The sequence below is a fragment of the Taudactylus pleione genome, unplaced genomic scaffold, assembly GCF_031769625.1.
Source record: "Taudactylus pleione unplaced genomic scaffold, aTauple2 ptg000169l, whole genome shotgun sequence".
Taxonomy (NCBI): domain Eukaryota; kingdom Metazoa; phylum Chordata; class Amphibia; order Anura; family Myobatrachidae; genus Taudactylus; species Taudactylus pleione.
The window spans coordinates 3,350,768-3,369,172 of record NW_028284571.1 but is presented as its reverse complement, the minus strand read 5'-3'; the positions used below and the strand labels follow the sequence as shown (position 1 = coordinate 3,369,172).

Here is an 18,405-nt window from a genome sequence, read left to right as displayed (position 1 = left end):
CGCTCGTAAGCGGCCGCTCGTTCGCTCCAAGCGATGTTTGCCCAACTGCGCATGCGTACGGATCGTTATACGCATGCGCGAACCAGTCAGTGCGGTCGAAATTCATGTGCTCGCAAAATAGCGAATGCCTGATAATTTGAGTGACAGAAAGATGCGTATGTGGATGGTAACGGGGGAAGGTGCTTGAAAACGGGGAGTGGAGATCCGAACGCAGGCGTGCTTAAAGGTCAAAACGGGCGTTTTATGGGTGTGCATAATTAAAACAGTAGCGTCATTGACCACTTCACTGGGTTATTTTATAGCCAGAACTGCTCGCGAGATTGTGGTAGCAAAAACCAACCACAAGAATAGCGAGCAGTTCATACGCTGGTCGATGTACTCGATTAATCTAATAAATAGCAGACATGACGTAGGATGCGAGCGGCCAGGGGGCGTATTTTTCCAAAAAATGACCGCAAGTTTTGTTCGCTCGTTCGGACCTAGAGGCGTGAACAGAACGCAAAGAGCGAACAGTTCATTTGAATAGCCACCCTTATTTTCTGGACGAGCGAGCGCTAATTGCGTCCTGCTCTGAATCAGGCCCATAGTCTGTTTTCCAATGCAGACCTTGTTATATCCTCTTCATCATCTTCTGGCCCAGCAGCTTCATTTTCCTCTAAAGAAACACAAGAAAATTGTAAATTAATGGCAATTATTTTGCAACCCAGTGACAATAAAGCTACATAATACATTCTTCTGATGTACAGAGAAATAATGAAAGGGAGCCATTGAAAATGTAAGGCTTCTCTTCAGTTACACTGTACTGTATGAGCTTGGCTAACTTATTAAAAAGGGGAATTAACTAGTTTACAAGGACATAAAGATCTTTCCCAGATGGATTTCTTTTATCGGAAGTAAAAATAATGTATAGATGAGTCAAAGGTATGAATATTACCAGTCGTTTCATTAATAAGACTGCAAAAATTTAATGAAACACCTGTTTGTAACTTATTTTGATAAAAGTTTCATATCCTGTGTTTATAGCCAAACCTTACATTCTCAATTACACAAACAGTAAGCTAGAATGACGTAGGTAAGTCAACACAGAGGGAGCTATGCCTCTGTCCAATGAAAACAACTCCGAAAGGCAGTTAGGATTAGGAAGATACAGTCCGTATTACCTAAGCCAGTGGTTCTCAAACTTGGTACTCTAGGTTTCCCTATGCTGCGTACATACTGGCAGATCAATTGATCGGCCATTATATCTCGTGTGCGTCGGCCAGTGTGTACCAGCGATGTGTCCGTGAACCACGTGTCTGCAGATATATTGGGGCATTGTGCTGTGTGTACAGGCGGTCTACCGACCTTCCGTACACTTGCAGCGGAGGCCGCGATACGCCCCCTGGCCAGCGGGACCCACGGCCAGAAGACAAGATGGTCGTTCAGTGTGTATGAACAACCATCTGCAGATATATCTGTAAGGTGTGTACCCAGCTTAACAGTCTAGGTTTTATAGATATCCATGCTTAAGCAGAGATGACTTAAACATTACTTCAGTCAGTGTTTTTTATATCATCCGTGCACAAGCATGGATTATTAGGCTTAACCAGTTTTATAGTCGTAAACCAAGTACTCAGGATAATTTCTTCTGTAATTAGCTAAAGCTAAATCTACAGCAAGGGATTCCTACGTGGGGTACTCCTAATGTTTTATGTTACACCCCTTTCACATCTGTATGCTGGGTCGCACCTGGTATTTTGTTTACGCGCCCAGGTGCGACCCCTTTCAGACTGGCGACCTGACCGGGCACTAACGCCAGCCGATGCTTGGAGATGATCTCACCTCCAAGCGCAGCCTCTTCCTATGCAGTAATGCCGGGTGGCATTGACTACGACACTAGGGAAGAAACATTTAGGATACTAGTGAGGGCCTTTTCCCCTGGTGGTACATAGCTAGGAAGACCCTTTCCCCTGGTGGGACACAGTGAAGGCTCTAGGACCCTCCCCCCTAATAAATAAATGGAAGATGTATATAGGCCCAATATACTGCCCCGTCAGTCCCCACGTGTAAGGAATGCGGAGTGCCCCCCTGATCCTGGCCGGCCGGGTTATGTTATGGAGACATGAGACACACAGAAGCACGCTCGTACCCCCATACAGCCATTCCTCCTCCTCATCCCCGCCTCCTCCGCCCGCGGTCACCGTGGTGGGGGCTACTGCCGCCGGGGCTGGAGGAGATGTGGTTGAGGAGGGAGCAGGAGTGGTAGCGGCGGCGGCGGCGTCGGTATCATTGCTAGCGCTGCTCTCCGCTGTCACCACCATTCTCTCCAGCAGCTCCCCGCCGGCGGACATCTTTCCTGGAGAAGGAGGGAAGGATCATGTTATCGCGAGAGGTCTCCAGCCCCTGAGCGGCCGGTATCCGGGGCTACCTGCATGCAATCGGAAGCCGCTGTGGCGGTCACGTGACAGTGCTTCGGATGTGGCGGTGGCCATGTTAGCTATGGTCACCGCCTGCCCTTCTCTGGTAGCTTTATTGCTTTTCAGCAGCGACACAAGAGCGGGCAGCGAGCAGCTTTCCCCAGCTGTGGTGAAACTACAAATCCCAGCGTGCACTGCTGCTAGAGACTTATGAGTCAGAGTAATAAGTGACATATTGCCAGCAGTGTCTATTAGCTCTCACTCATTCACTCCTATTTTTTCATTTATGAAATTGTGCCCATCCATGAAGTTGTTCAATTATATATTTTTTTTATTTTGGTTGAGATTTGACCATGCTCTCTACCTTTAAGTACCACCAAAGATTACATGAAAACGAATATTAGTACGAAGATCCAGTTTAAAAAAAAAAAAGTTTAATTTTGATGCATATTTTGTTATACTGAATTACCCCCATACTCCTCCAGAAATTCAGGTATTCCTTGTACAGAATTTTTTGTTATTATTACCTACCCTCCAACATGACCCCTTACATCAGGTACAAAATACTCTGTTCGTGGACTTTCCACCTAATTTATGATTTCAGACACCTGTATTGAGCTAGGTGATTGATGAGACAGGTGTTTCACCACAAGTGTCTGCAATCATAAATTAAGAAGGAAGTCCAGGAGCAGAGCATTTTGTATCTAATGGAACGGGTCATGTTGAAGGGTCTGTTATTGGTGTGCCACAGAAATGGCAAACTTCTAATTAGGGTGATAATGCTATTAGTTCAGAGCACACACATGGTCCAGCATATGATTAGTGAAACCCTTGATAGGCTTTGAGGCCTACTACTTGCCTACTTTCCTGGAAACTTATGGTTTGGGAGTTCTCCAGGAATGCCAGACAACCTTCCCAGATACCACCCATTCAATGGGAGAGATGTGATGATTCAACCCCACTGCTGGTCCTCTGGGACCTTCAGATCCCAGGGAAACAATTTAGGTGATTAAACATTTAATACCTGAACTGAAACATGCCTCCAGGCACATGCTCAGGAGAGTAGAGCTCCCACCTAAGCAAGGGGCTAGATAAGTGTCCCTGGGTTTTCTCAAAAACATATCTATAGGGACCAGCAATTCTGTGTTACACTACTGATTAGGTCTGTTGTGCGACTACTATGGCTGGCAGGGTGGAATTTTTAGTTTCACAACTGCTAGAAAGACACTGGTTGACCTGTAGCACGTTGATAGAGTGCAGTGTTTACCAAACACGATTCTCACCCCCCCCCCATAACCACACACCTCATGGTTTCAGAATTTCTGTCAATTAGAACAGCAGACCCTCCAGTGTGACCTCTTTCACCAGGCACAAAATGCTCTGCTTCCCTCTTAATTTACAATTGCGGTCACCTGTGTTGGACTAATTAATTGATGAGAAAGGTGTTTTAACACAGGTGACTGCAATCTAGAACTGGAAGTCAATCGGATCGCTGAACATCTATGGTCCTCGGTTGGCATTTTCGACCGGCGGATCGGCATTTCCGCTTCCATCGCAACGATCCGTCGCAGATGTATGGGGACCTTTATGCTGCAATATGTGGGTCTGTGGAGAGGGGTGATGCCAAAATTATGCAATTCTCATAGAATTGCATGATATTGGCCACAGCCCGTCCCTGCACTGTCCACTAGGGACGGCCATCGGTGGGGTGTCCATCAATAGTTACATCGGTGAATACCATTGAGGGCACAAAAACCATCTATGGTGAACCATCGATGACCACTGCTGGGGGCACTGCGGACTGTGGACCAATCAAAAAATGATAGCTTAGCTCCATCCCGTCAAGAAAAAAAAAACAGCTGCTCCCACTCGTCCATCGATGGCGGAGAACCATTGGCTTTCCACCATCAATGGCAAAACCATAAACCGTTAACCATCGATGATTGCTAACTCATACTAATGCTGGGCATACACTCTACAATTATCTGTCAAATCTGTCTGGTGGGAAGGAAAATCTGGTCCGTTTTCTAGTGTTTGGGATCAAATTTCTATTGTCATGTCGATATTACCGACATTGTGAAGCAGGGGGCGGGACTATGATGGCGCAATTCAGTACGAATCGCTTCATCCCCCCCAAACTGACCACTTTCAAGTGCAGTCGCCAGTCATTCCAGGGGACTTGCCTACTCTTGCTGGGTGTTGGGAGCGGCACCCAATTTTCAGGAGGCTCCCGGCAGTCCTGGGGGAGTAGGCAAACTATTGATGGTCGATGGCCATCCCTACTGTCCACTCCATACCATATCACAGGGATGATATAGCAACCCTATGCATGATTACAGATATTGGGAAACATGCAACAGCTTGCGACTTGTAGGCATTAGTGAGTTATTGGCGGGTCTGGCCAATGTTTTAAAATGGCAAAACCAATCTGCTTTTACCTTTTAAATGATTGTCACTTTAAAACATCGGCCAGACTGGCCTGGAACTCGCCGATGCCTTCAAGTCGCAGGCTTATATAATACCCCTTTTACACCAGAGCTAAAACCCGGGTTTTTGAACGGTTAACCCAGGCAGCTCCCTGGTGTAAAAGGGCAGAGGGTTGGATCGCCGGGTCGAGTGACCCGGCGATCCAACCCAGGTAACTAGCAGGGTTTAACACGGGCGTAGCCCGTGAAACCCTGCTATGGGAACAGCGCACTCCGGGTCACGATGACCTGGAGTGCGCTGCTAGCCGGCCGATTGGTCCGGCTTCAGTCGCGCTTGGAGATGATGTCATCTCCAAGCGTCCACTTTCACTCCGCAAAAGCCGGGTCTATGCAGACCCGACTGCGATGTGAGCGGCGCTGACTCGGGAATATCCCGAGTCAGCGCCGGCAAAATTCCGGGTCTGATCCGGATAGGAACTTTGTTCCAACGAAAAGGGGTATTAGTTATCTCATGTTTGAGCTGCTGGGAGAGTTGCTCAGGACCGGATTTGGAAAAGCACTGAAAGCTCAGGTCTTATGGAGGTTTCACTACACTTAATACCGGGGAGATACATTATTCTGGCACCGTCTATATGACCCAGGACATCCACGCTGTTATTATAATGAATAACTTATTATCACTCTTCTGCTGATTGCTGAGCTGCCGCTTTCTGCTATCACTCAGCGTGCCATTGCTTAGCCTGGAGCGTGCCCAGAATGACGTATCATGTGAGCGCCCCATACCGCGTGACATCATAATCTGGCGACTGCCAGCAACAGCATTCCCAGTACAGCAGCTGTCAGTATGGCCGTCAGCGGGCTGGCGGCGTTCATTGTGAAGGTATGGGAGCCGGTGCTGGCCAAGTCCCGCCGTGCAGTGGTGTTCATGGACGAGCCGTGCGCGGAGATCCTGCACTGGTGCGGCGGCGCCGAGCTACTCATGGCGGCCGGAGCGCTGAACATAAAGGAGTTCTCAAGCTTCGAGTCTGGCGGCCCCGGGCAGCCCAAGGCTGTATTCGTGGTGAGCAGCCCGCTGCGGGGCCGAGCGCTGGAGGTGATCCGGGATGTAGTCAGCCAGAGCTCCTTCCAGTACTGCGTTGTGGTGACGGCGCTGAGCCCCGTGGAGCCAGAGGAGCGGGCAGCCCATGAGCAGCTGGAGGAGAAGCTGTGTGAGTGGATGGGGAACATGGGCTACACCGCCGAGGTGCTGTGGGCCCCGCTGCTGCTGGCCCCTGTCAGCCCCCACCTCCTCCTGACCCCATCCTTCCATTCTCTCTTCCCCCTTTCTCCAGCCTGGGACCTACAGGCCCTGAACCGCAGCCGCCCGGACAAGAAGTGGTTCCCTGGCCTGGGTGATGTTGACTTCTCTTTGCTTCCCCATGACCTCCAGACTCACATCAGAAGCCTGGTGTCTGGGCTCCACCACCTCATGGAAGGCATTGGGGTGCGGGAAGAGTGCTTTTCCGTGGGTCACCTCAGCCGGATCGTTGCTGGAGAACTGGCTAATTACCCCCAGGCAAAGAATCGCAGGAAGACTGCGCAGAGCAAGGCGTCACTGGTCTTCGTGGACCGGATCCTGGATGTTACGGGTATGAGGATCATCTTCAGACACGATTTAGGTTGTTTAACAAACACTTTTAGGGGTATTCAATATGGGTGCGATAACATCGTTTTTTGCGTTAATATCGCACTTTTTAACGTTTTTGCGTTAATATCACTGGTTTTAGTTTTACACCATATTAAATTTCAAAGACATCGAAGTTTTGAAAAGTTTTTGATAAAAAACGGTGATAACTTTTCACCATTGAATAGGTGTCGAAAAAAAGTGCAGAATTTTAGGTTTAGGTGTGCAGGCTTAAAAAAAAATAGCCTGCACCCCTGAGATTGACATTTAAAAAAGAACTGTGTCAAAAAAAGTAAAAAAAAAAATACGGACACCTCAAAAAATTAATTTAAAAAATGGGGTGCAAAAAAAAAAAAGGGAAAAAAATGTTAAACAATAGGGAAATAGGTTCAGGGCTATTCTGCAAGTATGCGGCAGGTGTTTTCTAGAATAGAATTATAGCGGCAGGTGCACAAATGCAGAATTTAAAAAAAAATTACTTTAGGGACACCAAAATATGCTAGTACCCATTTTCATGTACCCCAAATTTAATGGGACCACTTAACAAAACAAAAAAAATAACCTAAGTGCTCTTCTGCATCACTTCTTCAATGTCGGGAAAAAAACACCTGCTGCGGCTATTTAAAGCCCCGACTTTCAATTAAAGGCTAAAACGGGGGTACCCATAGTGTTCCCCCATGTTTTTACAACTTTAGGGGGGTCTTACAACTATTTTAAGGAAAAATTCATAACTTTACGCAAATCCAACTTCGGAGTTTCCCGTTTTCGTTAATTTGATATTGAATACAGGGATAACCGGGAGCGCGCACCATACCTTTTACGCAGAAAAAAACTCCGATATGAAACGTTAACTTCGCCAGGAAAGTTAACCTTTCATATTGAATACCCCTCTTAGACATTAAGTGGGGTGAGTGAGCACCGGCCACGTCTTCTGTGTTGATGGCGTAAATAGAGAATATGGTGACAGCTCAACAACGTTTTGATATTTGATTGCGTGCTAAATATGAGTGCGTTATGTTAAAGTCCTGCCAGGTAACGCCAAGAACGCTACCATCATTGGATGTGACTGCTGCAGCCTTTCTACAAACCAATGCGTTTTAATACTGCTGTACGTTATTTCAGTTTTATGAAGCGATCTACAAAAATGTAGATTACTTTAGGGGTCTTGTGAAAATAGTAAATGAACACAAGTTTTTGTGAAATGCATTTTTTTTTTTTTCATTTATCTGATAGCAGGATATCCACGGTTGTGTTATCAACCCACATTTTTTCTTAAGGTGCCCACACACATACCGATGTGCTCACGATCCAATTTCTTGTCCAATTTCCTCATGAACTTTCACAGAAGCTCCCTTGCCGTTGTGATCACGATTATGCAAAAAATCAACCAATCTGTTTTACGATCTCACGATCTATCGGATCGTACGCATCGTGATATTGGCCATAACAAATCGTGAGTTGAAATAAAAAAAAAAAAACAGGCTCTTGACTATTGGTGGAAAATTTTAAATAGTCAAAACAATGGCAGGGGCTATCTAGGGAGTATAAAAAGCAGGCACCCTTTAAACTCTGTGTACATTCTGCTCTGCTACTAGATGAGGCTAGGTGTATTCCTGCTGAATCCTGTACGTTGCTACTGTGCTATTTGTATTTGGCTTGCCTTTTACAAAGTTTATTCTACCTGCAAGTGTGTGCTACCTACCTGCATTCTATCCTGTTCCTGAATTCTGTGCTGATCTATCCCTATTGGTATAGAGTGTTGGTCGCTGAAGCTGGGGTCCGGGAGGTTAGGAAGAGGGCCCAGCGACAAAGGACGAGAGCATGCTGGACTAAGGAGTGGCTGCTACAAAGGGATACCCGCTCTCGTATGTCCCTGTTGATGGAGAACAACCCGGAGGATTATCGGAACTACCTGCGCATGGATGACGCCACCTTCCTGGAATTGCTGCATCTGGTGACCCCCTACATCCAGAGAGAGGACACAAGGTGGCGGAGGGCAATCCCTGCTGAAGAGAGACTGGTGGCTACCCTGAGGTATCTGGCTACAGGAAGGTCACTGGAAGACCTTAAGTTTGGGACACTCATCTCACCTCAGTCCTTGGGCGTCATCATTCTGGAGACCTGGAAAGCCATCGTAAAAGTGCTGCAGTACCAGTATTGCAAGGTAAAGAAGAAAAACACACCACACATTTTGTTTCTTGTTTAAAGAAAAAAAATTGTTTTATTTGTTTAAAATATTGTTTTAAATTTGAGTTTTTAACTGTGCCAATAAGGCAGAAAACAGTGCTGCATAGCAGCCATCTTGTGTAATCAACACTACATAACTATGCCAGTAAGGCAGACAACTGCTGCATATCAACCATTTTTTTTAAACAACACTACATAGTAGATAGTAGTAATGTTTTTTAAACATTCGAACCATACACAGCCCCTGTGGCAAAAAACCACTTGCTTACTGTCCTCACAAATGTTTTTTTTTTTTGGTATACAACTTTTTTTTATTTTTAGGCAGCATTAACTACAATATGCACCGACCTGTAGGCAACCCAATGTGTGCATTAAACTGTATGCAATTTAGATTGCAATAACATTTTTACAAAACAACATTATCACCAAATTTTATGAATCCCAATAGGTAGCGTGCTGTATGTGATAGGGTGGGTCAGACGTCAGTTTGAACAGGCCAATACACACATGGCACAAGTATACATTGTGGCCCCGGCTTCCAGCAATGTGTACTTGTGCCATGTGCGTAGTGACCTTGTCCAAACAGCGTCATCACCACCCTATCCCATGCAGCCAGCACCTATTGGCAGTCATAAAATTTGGTGATAGTAAAAGCAAGAACAAAAAAAATTAGATATCTGTATAATGGGGCGATTCATCTGCTGCGTCCAACAGAACATTAAACATGGTAGTGCTTGGGGTGCTGGGTGGGGGAGTAATCTCTAACTGGGCTGGGGGGGGTGCTGACATAGGTGTTTGGGGCAGGGGAAAATAGCATTGTGTCAGCTACGGTATATACGTTGAATTGTGGATGTTTTTGCTCATACACCTACTCAATAGGTCATAATTTAGCCTTAGGAAATTTTATTTTGTTTCTTCATCCATATTGCTCATAGTGCTGTTTACATGTGCCGTAAAGTCATCGATTGCATCAGGAGGGTTTTGAAGCAGGCGTTCTGCATTCATGAGAAATAAGTCCTACCGTTCCGTGTGGTTCTCCTCTCTCCCTTGGTTTTTTTTTTTCTTTCTTTTGGGGGTTGTTGGGAAGAGGATGAGTGTCCAGGTGCAGTGGGTGTTGCCAGTTGTGTGGTATTCTCCACAACACTTTCCCCAAGCAGACTGAGGTCCGGTGTGGATCCCAAGTCAAGGTCTTGGGTGGGAGTCTATATAGGAAACAAAGAAAAAAATAAAATATTATAGTTATGTTTTAACCCCTTTTTTACTATTTTTTTTTTTTTTTTTTTTAGTTTCCTAACACCGTGGAGGAGTGGAAGAGGATCGCTGAAGAGTTTGAACAACGTTGGAATTTCCCTAACTGCGGAGGAGCCATCGATGGGAAACACATCCGCATCAACCCACCTGCCAACACCGGATCATATTTCTACAACTACAAAGGATTCTTCAGCATCGTTCTCATGGCAGTGGTGAATGCCAACTATGAATTTCTGTTTGTGAATGTCGGCAAGAATGGCCTTGCTTCGGATGGTGGGTCCTTCAAACAGACGACTTTCTACCAAAGACTCACCAACAAAACACTTAACTTGCCCTCACTGGACCAGACAAAGCATGGCCTAAATTACGTTTTCGTCGCTGACTAGACTTTTGCGTTACATGAACATGCGATGAAGCCATTTGCACAGAGGGGCCTGACCACAGAGAAGAGGATCTACAACTACCGTCTATCCCGGGCACGGCGCATTGTGGAAAATGCATTTGGAATAATGAGCAAACGCTTCCGCATTTTCCACACCACCATCAACCTACGTGTGGAGAAGATAGACTGGGTCGTTATGGCATTTCAACGGACCAGGTGCGGTGCCATGGCAGGAGGAATGTCTGAACTAATTGACTATATTGGTCATTTGGGATTGAAAAACAAAAACATTAAGGATTTTGGTGTATTAACTGTGTCACTACTTACCAAGACTTCAGCAGACGGTCCAGGTACGTCTGCAACCTCCTATTCTCCCTCTCACTCAGCCTTCAACACGATAGATTCCCTTTGTGGCTCTTGATCACTGATGAAGGACATCATATGGTAGTACCAGAGCGTGGGCTCGTATATATCATCTGTGACTGCTCCTGATTTTTTGGAGTCATCCACCTTCTTTTTTTCTTATGTACACTGTCCTGAGGTTTTGAATTTTCTGCCGGACAGTTCTCAGGTCAGCATCGACAATATACCGTTTTTGTATACTCCCAAGAGCAGCTGTAATGTGGCCGACTTGTGGTATTTGCACAAACTTATCTTCCACAGACACTCTTTAGAGTGCAGGATTTCGATGAATCAGCTAACATACTCACGTTTACACTATCCATGGACATATCTATGAAGAGGAAAAAAAAGGACATAGAAATATTAGTGTATATAGTTTTGTTATGTTTTATGTTGTTATGGTTACATTTTTTTATGTAATAAAATATATTAATGTTTTGAATGTTTTATTTGTCTTTTTTAAATTAAAATTAATTATGGGTTATGTAAGGCAGGCCTGTACATATTTTTTCTGAACTGAACAAGCTGAGGCCAACATTTTGTAGCACTAATTTTTTCTAGGGTATGGTGATTCAACGGTTTGTTTTTTAAGGCACACTAATTAATGGGCGCCCATTAACTATTGCGCTTGTCACCCATCTAAAGTCATGGCCCAAAACTAGGATTTACCACACAATTCTGCTCGCAACCTAAAGGGGGATGTCAGCAGAAATGCTGGTGGCTATTGTGCCCAAAGCGAGCAACAATTGAATTGCTCTGTGTGTTGCCCATTAGTCAGTGCTGCCAATGTTATGTAGCCACATCTGTAATGAAGGACCGCATGTAATCACTTGAATGTTATATATATATATATATATATATATATATATATATATATATATATATATATATATATTTTCCCACTTGCAGTCAGCCTGTTGAGTGTATTCTCCCCCTGCATACTCTTGGTGATTCCTGCTCATAGTCATAGCATTATAACACTACATAGATAAACCCTGCTAATCAGGTCATATGGTCAGTAACACAAAGTGATAGGACCCTGCATGTGTCGGCTGTAAATTCAGGGAATCTGGTGATGCATGTACCATATGTACTGAGAGACGACCGTTACACTCAGCCATTAGCCAGAGCTGTGAAGACGGTGGGTAGATGAGAAGACAGATATGTATTCATTGCCAGGATGAATTTCATAGTCCCCCATTGTGACCTGGTTACTAAGCTTTGTCCAGCTTCATCATTCTAAGGTGATGCATACTAGTTTATTCTAATTAATCTAACTATAATTTAGAATAAGCACAGGAGCCATCTGTCTTCTATATGCTGTAGAGGAGGGTAAACTGCCATATTAGAATTCATAATATATGTCCCATTTTTCAAGTCATTATAATGGCAGATCTCTTTTGGCACCATTGGAAGTTGTAGAAATAAACCCTAAAGGTGCATACACAATTAAAGATTTTCTGACCAACCATCCACCTAGTTGATTGGTTGGAATGAAAATCTGGTAACGTATGGGAGTAACTGATGATCAGCAATTTGTTCCTAAATGCCAGAAAACAGATGAAAATGGTCGTCAGACAAGTTTGTTAAATGTTTGATCTAAACAATTTGTTCAAACAACAGTTTTTGTCCATTTTCCAGCGTTTGGGAGCAAATTGCTGATTGTCTTTTGCTTTCATACCTTACCAGATTTTCATTCCAACCAATCAACCAGTTGGATGGTTGGACAGAAAATCTTTACGTGTGTATGCACCTAAAATTGTGATGGGAAACTTTCATGTGTATATATTCCTTATACCAGGGCTCAACAAATTTTTGTAAAATCTAGGAGCCATCTTAAAAGTTTAGGAGCCAGACCATCGTCCATTACCAAAATGATGAAAGCTTCTATAGACCACCACACATGCCCTTTCAGTGCCCCTCAACCTAGTAGTAAGCCCCCAGTATTAAGCCCCTTGTAATAGGGCCCACAGTAGTAAGCTTCCTGTAATAGCGCCCCCAGTAGTAAGCTTCCTGTAATAGTGCCCCCAGTAGTAAGCCCCTTGTAAAAGTGCCCCCAGTATTAGTGCCCCCAGCAATAAGCCCCCTGTAATAGTGCTCTCAGTAGGCTGCCCCCTGTAATAATGCCCCCAGTAGTAAGCCCCCTGTATTAGTGCCCCTTGTAATAGTGCTCCCAGTAGTAAGCTCCCTCTAATAATGCCCCCAGTAGTAAGCTCCTTGTAATAGTGCCCCCCAGTAGTAAGCCCCTTGTATTAGTGCCCCCTGCAGTAAGCCCCTTGTAATAGTGCTCCCAGTAGTAAGCTCCCTCTAATAATGCCCCCTTTAATAGTGCCCCCCAGTAGTAAGCCCCCTCTAATAATGCCCACAGTAGTAAGCTCCTTGTAATAGTGCTCCCCAGTAGTAAGCCCCTTGTAATAGCGCCCTCAGTAGTACGCCCCCTGCAATAGTACCCCCAGTACTAAGCCCAGTCTAATAGTGCCCCCAGTACTAAGACCCCTCTAAGTGTGCCGCGCACACACACAAAAAAAAACAATACTTACCTTAGGCCAGGATCCTGCAGTCTGCCGCTCTTCGGTACTATGGGAGAGACGTCATAGTGCCGTGGGGGGAGCCAGACGCTAGAGCTCAGGAGTGAGCTCCGGCTGCCGCCGCTCATCGTTACTATGGGAGAGATGTCATGGCGCCCGGAATTTGTCGAGCCCTGCCTTATACAGATAGTTCTGGAGAATATTTTGTCACATGGAGTCTATTGCATTGCATGCAATTACTTTCACAGCTGTGCGAGTGCTTGCCTTCATAGTACTCATTTTGCTCCATGCTGACATATTAAAGGGAAACATATGTTCCCCAATCAAACTATAGAGATTGAGCTCTGAGTATGCTGTATACAAAGTTTTCTAAACATTATCGCAGTTATTTGGACAGGACGAGAGCCCCCCAGTCATTGAATTACAGGCAGCGGTTTGAGTGATTTGTAGTTCAGGGATATTCTAGCTGGAAAATTGTCCACCTGAACCAGCCTATATGCAAATAAAATAAAATAAATAACTACATGTTTTTTTGGTTGATGGAGAGTGGGCAAGACTAAATTTCTGTACAACAGAATGTGGCAAAGTTCTTAAACAGCCTGATTGACAAGCTGTGGCCATTGGTGCCGGCCTCCCTTCCGAGAAATGGGGGCATATTGCCCCTGTTTTCTGAGAGTGCTGAGGCCAGGGTCTGTGTTTTCCTACCTAGACTTCCTGGCTTTTGGCTAAGGCGCTGCGGGGGCCAATCTGAGTAACCTCAGGGTTACTCGTATGGTCAGTGGTCTCACAGATGATCTGATTCTGCTTCTTAAGGGGCCTATACATAAGCGCCGGAATTTCCTGATCCCCCGTCTCCGATCCGGCAATCAATACTAACGATCCATTGGGGAAATTCTTTCCATTCTTATTTTGGAATCTCCATCCACCTTACTGGTACATGTTCCAGTTTTAATTAACCATGGCTGAATTAAATGATGTTGAAATAACACATTAAAACGAACATATTTAGTTTGCTTTGCTCCGATTATTGTAACTGAAAAATATGCACAAATACTAAAGTTTGGGATATATTGTTCATTTACTAATTGCTTTATGGCTCAAAAACATTACCCCTTTTTTTTTTTTTTTTTTTTTAAGGCTCTATCCAATTAGGTGCAAAGGGGCAATTCATCCCCCCCCCCCTAGTGCCCCAATCTCACCTAGAATCGCACATTTTGCTCACAGCCCTATGGGGCTGCGAACAGCGATGTGTGAGCCTGGAGGTACAGTAAGTGCGGCATATAGTCGCACTTACTCACGGGTGCAAGATAATCACGCCTAATTGGATCAAGAGTTGAGTTTCTCAAATGCTAATCCACTTAATTCCTCCTTATTTTAGGAGCTGTTGGTCATCATGGGGACAGTCTTGTAGAGAAGGTCCTGTCCATTCTTCCCAGGATTCCTGGACACAAAACTGATGTGATGATTAACATGGATGTACTCACACATTTACGAATTGATGGTGAAAATGAAGGCATTATTGCACCTGGATGTTTGTCACAGTCAAAGTAAGTAATATAAATAAGTCTATAACTAGAACTTTTTAAAGAAATGTCTCTTGTGCAATGTTTTTTTTTTTTTTTTAAATAAAGTATTTTTTATTAAAATTTTACATAATTCTAAGCATGCACTGTAACGTTACAGAAAAAAAACCTTATACCTTATCTCTGAATCTAGTGAATTAATTTTCATCAGCTTATCAGAATAATCTCAACAGTAATGTTTTTAATGTTAAGAGCACAACTATGGCCGATAGTTTAGGAAAAATACATTCAGTAAATAATCCAGTCCCTTTTAGACTTTTTAAATCACTATGAAATATCCTGTAGGTGGTGTCTGAAGTTAGGTGCAGGTGATACTAGGGCAAGCAATTTGTATGGAAACACTTGGACAAAATGGCAGATGAGATTCACCAGGGAGAGTACATGTAAGGTCATGCACCTAAGCCATAATACCAGCTATGTTACTTCTAAAGTATTTGAGATGGTGTTGGGGAGATCACATATCATAAGTCTAAGAGGCTTTACAAGCGAAATTAAGAAGTAAACTATTTTATCAGCAATAGAAAGTAAACCGTCAGGTAGTAGTAGTTGAATAGAACACTGTCTATCATACAGGTTTTTGTTTTTTATATTTTGCTTTGTTACATCATGGAACCATGATGGATTTAATTGATATTATTTTTTCACTGAGCAACACACAGTACTAGATAAAGTTCCCAAAAAATGTAATCCATTTGTCAAAATTAATTAAGGTGCACATCCACTAAACGATTTTAGCCCTGTCCAACCTCTAAACGATTTTCCCTTGAATTTTCCCTTGAAATTTGATCTTCCACTCTGAACGATTTGCAAACGATGTGCAAACGATTTTCAAAAGATCTAAGGATAAACGATGTCGTTTCAAACTGTGATTGACAGCTCTCAGCTATAGTGGGCAGATATTTTAGAGGGGTGGGCGTGGCTATACTGAGGGAATAAATAGCTGGCGGCCATTTTACTCATTGCATTTATGCTCTGTGGCTAGTTTGGTTTGGTTTATACCTGCTGAACGCTGTTGCATTGCTCATTTGCTGTGGCTTGTTTTTGGCTTGTCTTTAAACAAACTGTACTTATTTCTCTTCCTCATGGATCCTTCTTATCGCTATCGTGTGATGACAGCATATGCTGGAGTCGTGCTTTTAGCTGATAGGGAGAGGTCTGAGAGACGGAGAAGGGTGCACTCATGCTGGACCAGGGAGTGGTTGCTGCAGAGGGATACTCTGTCGCACATGCCACTGCTGATGGGACTACGTGAGAACAACCCTGATGACTTCCGAAACTATCTGAGGATGGATGACGTCACCTTCCAGGAGTTATTGAGTTTGGTGACGCCCTATATCGAGAGGCAGGATACGAGGATGCGAAGGGCCATACCCCCTGAGGAGAGGCTGATCGCTACCCTGCGGTTCCTGGCGACTGGCAGATCCCTTGCTGACTTAAAGTTTGGCGCCCTCATCTCTGCGCAAACTTTAGGTCGCATCATTCCGGAAACCTGTCGAGCCATATTTATGGTTTTGAAGGCTGAGTATTTTAAGGTAATCACATTTTATACTGTTCATTTATTAAGTGATCCAGGAACCCATTACCCCCCTCTCCCTTCAGAAATGTGTATGTGCAGGACTCCTAGTATACACATGCAGGTCCCCGCAGTCTGCCCTAATCTCTCACACATCATGTGCTGCCCCTCTACTATATGCTGCAGGACCCCAGTATTCCCCCCCCCAAATGTGTATGTGCAGGACTCCTAGTATACACTTGCAGGTCCCCGCAGTCTGCCCTAATCTGTCACACATCATGTGCTGCAGGACCCCACTATCCCCCCCACCTGAGATGTGTATGTGCAGGATATATTTTATTTGCTAAAAAACACTTCACATACCCTATTTTAAAAATCTGTTTTAAATTGGAATATAATGGGGTTGATGTATGAAGCCCAAAACCAGTATCAGCGCATGTTATGTGCGCTGATACCGCTTCTCCCCGATGTATGATCGGGGGGTCTGGACGGTAATTGATAGGGGCGCTATGTGCCTCTGTCATTATTGGTGCTGCTATCTACAAGATAGCAGCGCCGAGCATAAGGGCCATACCGCATGACCATTCGTCTGGCTGTAGCTGGCGTTATGGTCAGCTACAGCCTGGCGCTAGCCTATGCCCACAACAGGGACAGCACTGTCCCTTCTGGGGCTGCTGCCGGCTCTAGGGCTGCACATGGGGATCTCGCGATACTGGCGAGAGCCGGCCTGGACAGACACAGTGCATCAGCACTAGGCTGATGCGCTCTGCTCTCCAGCGGTTAGTGCCGGAGGGGGGATTTAAGGCTCCCCCTTTCCGTCCCATGAGATGTTCTTACGTCTCATTGGTAGTGCTTCCTGCTTCGCCTCGGAAAAGAGGCGAAGCATGAAGCGGTACAGGGGCACGGTAAGTGCCGCTATCATACATCTACCCCAAAGTGTTTAAATCTCTTTTTGCATTTTTTAATTTTTTTTATTTATATTATTTTGTTTTAGTTTCCATCTACCGTGGAAGAATGGCAAACAATAGCTCAGCAATTTGAAGATAAGTGGAACTTTCCAAATTGTGGCGGGGCAATTGATGGGAAGCATGTGCGCATTGTCCCACCAGCTAATAGTGGCTCGCTCTACTACAATTATAAAGGTTATTTTAGCCTTGTGTTGATGGCCATTGTCAACGCCAACTACGAATTCATTTTTATAGATGTGGGTAAAAATGGCCGTGCATCAGATGGTGGATCATTTAAGGACACTGAATTTTACCATCGTATGATATCTGGAGCCCTCAATTTACCGCCTGTTTCACATTGCAAGCATCAATTGAACTTTGTGTTCGTAGCTGATGCGGCCTTTGCCTTAAAGGAGAATGTAATGAAACCCTATCCCCAAAGGGGTTTAACCAAAGAGCGGCGTATCTTTAATTATCGCCTTTCAAGGGCTAGGCGTACTGTGGAAAATTCGTTTGGCATCATGTGCAGCAGGTTTAGAATTTTCTATACACCTATTAATCTGGAAATTTATAAAATTGAGTGGGTAGTAATGGCGTGCTGTGCTCTACACAACTTGTTACGGCGTAAAGCTACATCGCAAACACACTTACCTACCTCTGTTTTGGAGCGGCCCGAACAAATGGCGAACAATGAACTCTTGCCATCAGTATCCCAATCCAGAGTCCCTCAGGTTGCGTCAGGGCGTGCAAAAGCAATAAGGGAGGAATACCTCCATTTCTTCAATGGTGTGGGTGCCGTGGAATGGCAAGATAATTACATATAATTGTTTATTTTACCCATACTTAATATTTGCAAAATGACAATAAAAGTTTTTTCAAACACTGACTTTTTGGATACTTATTTGAATTAAATTTACTAAAATGTCATTAGATCATGTACCAAACTGTTCCTAATTTAAAGTTGCTTATGCTTTTAGATAAATTCATTTTTAATTATTGTATTTTTTTTTTTTAAATATTATAAAGTTTTTTTTTTAATAAGATTTTGTTTTGGTTTTACAACAACATCTGGATATAATATGGGTATAAGCAATGATTAGGTGTGAAAATTGTGGCCCTGATTCAGA

The 18,405-nt window shown here is 44.2% G+C and overlaps 2 protein-coding genes across 5 annotated transcripts in view; one reads left to right on the top strand and one right to left on the bottom strand.

The window, feature by feature from the left end:
- Positions 1–2,506, bottom strand: part of FIP1L1 (factor interacting with PAPOLA and CPSF1) — a 103,039-nt gene extending 100,533 nt beyond the window's left edge. For 2 of the 3 annotated variants that reach the window (XM_088475269.1, XM_088475268.1), the window contains exons 1-2: positions 2,129–2,380; positions 607–655 (exon numbers count right to left, since the gene is read on the bottom strand). In XM_088475269.1, the coding sequence (XP_088331395.1) occupies positions 607–655; positions 2,129–2,330 (251 nt within the window). In that variant the 5' untranslated portion in view covers positions 2,331–2,380. Of the gene's footprint in view, positions 1–606; positions 656–2,128; positions 2,381–2,407 lie in introns of those variants that run through there. The other variant, XM_088475270.1, reaches the window with a different exon arrangement.
- Positions 2,507–5,607: 3,101 nt separating this feature from the next.
- Positions 5,608–18,405, top strand: part of SCFD2 (sec1 family domain containing 2) — a 610,440-nt gene continuing 597,642 nt past the window's right edge. Inside the window, exons 1-3 of one of the 2 annotated variants that reach the window (XM_088475261.1) lie at positions 5,608–6,030; positions 6,154–6,450; positions 14,614–14,782. In XM_088475261.1, the coding sequence (XP_088331387.1) occupies positions 5,667–6,030; positions 6,154–6,450; positions 14,614–14,782 (830 nt within the window). In that variant the 5' untranslated portion in view covers positions 5,608–5,666. Of the gene's footprint in view, positions 6,451–14,613; positions 14,783–18,405 lie in introns of both variants that reach the window. The other variant, XM_088475260.1, reaches the window with a different exon arrangement.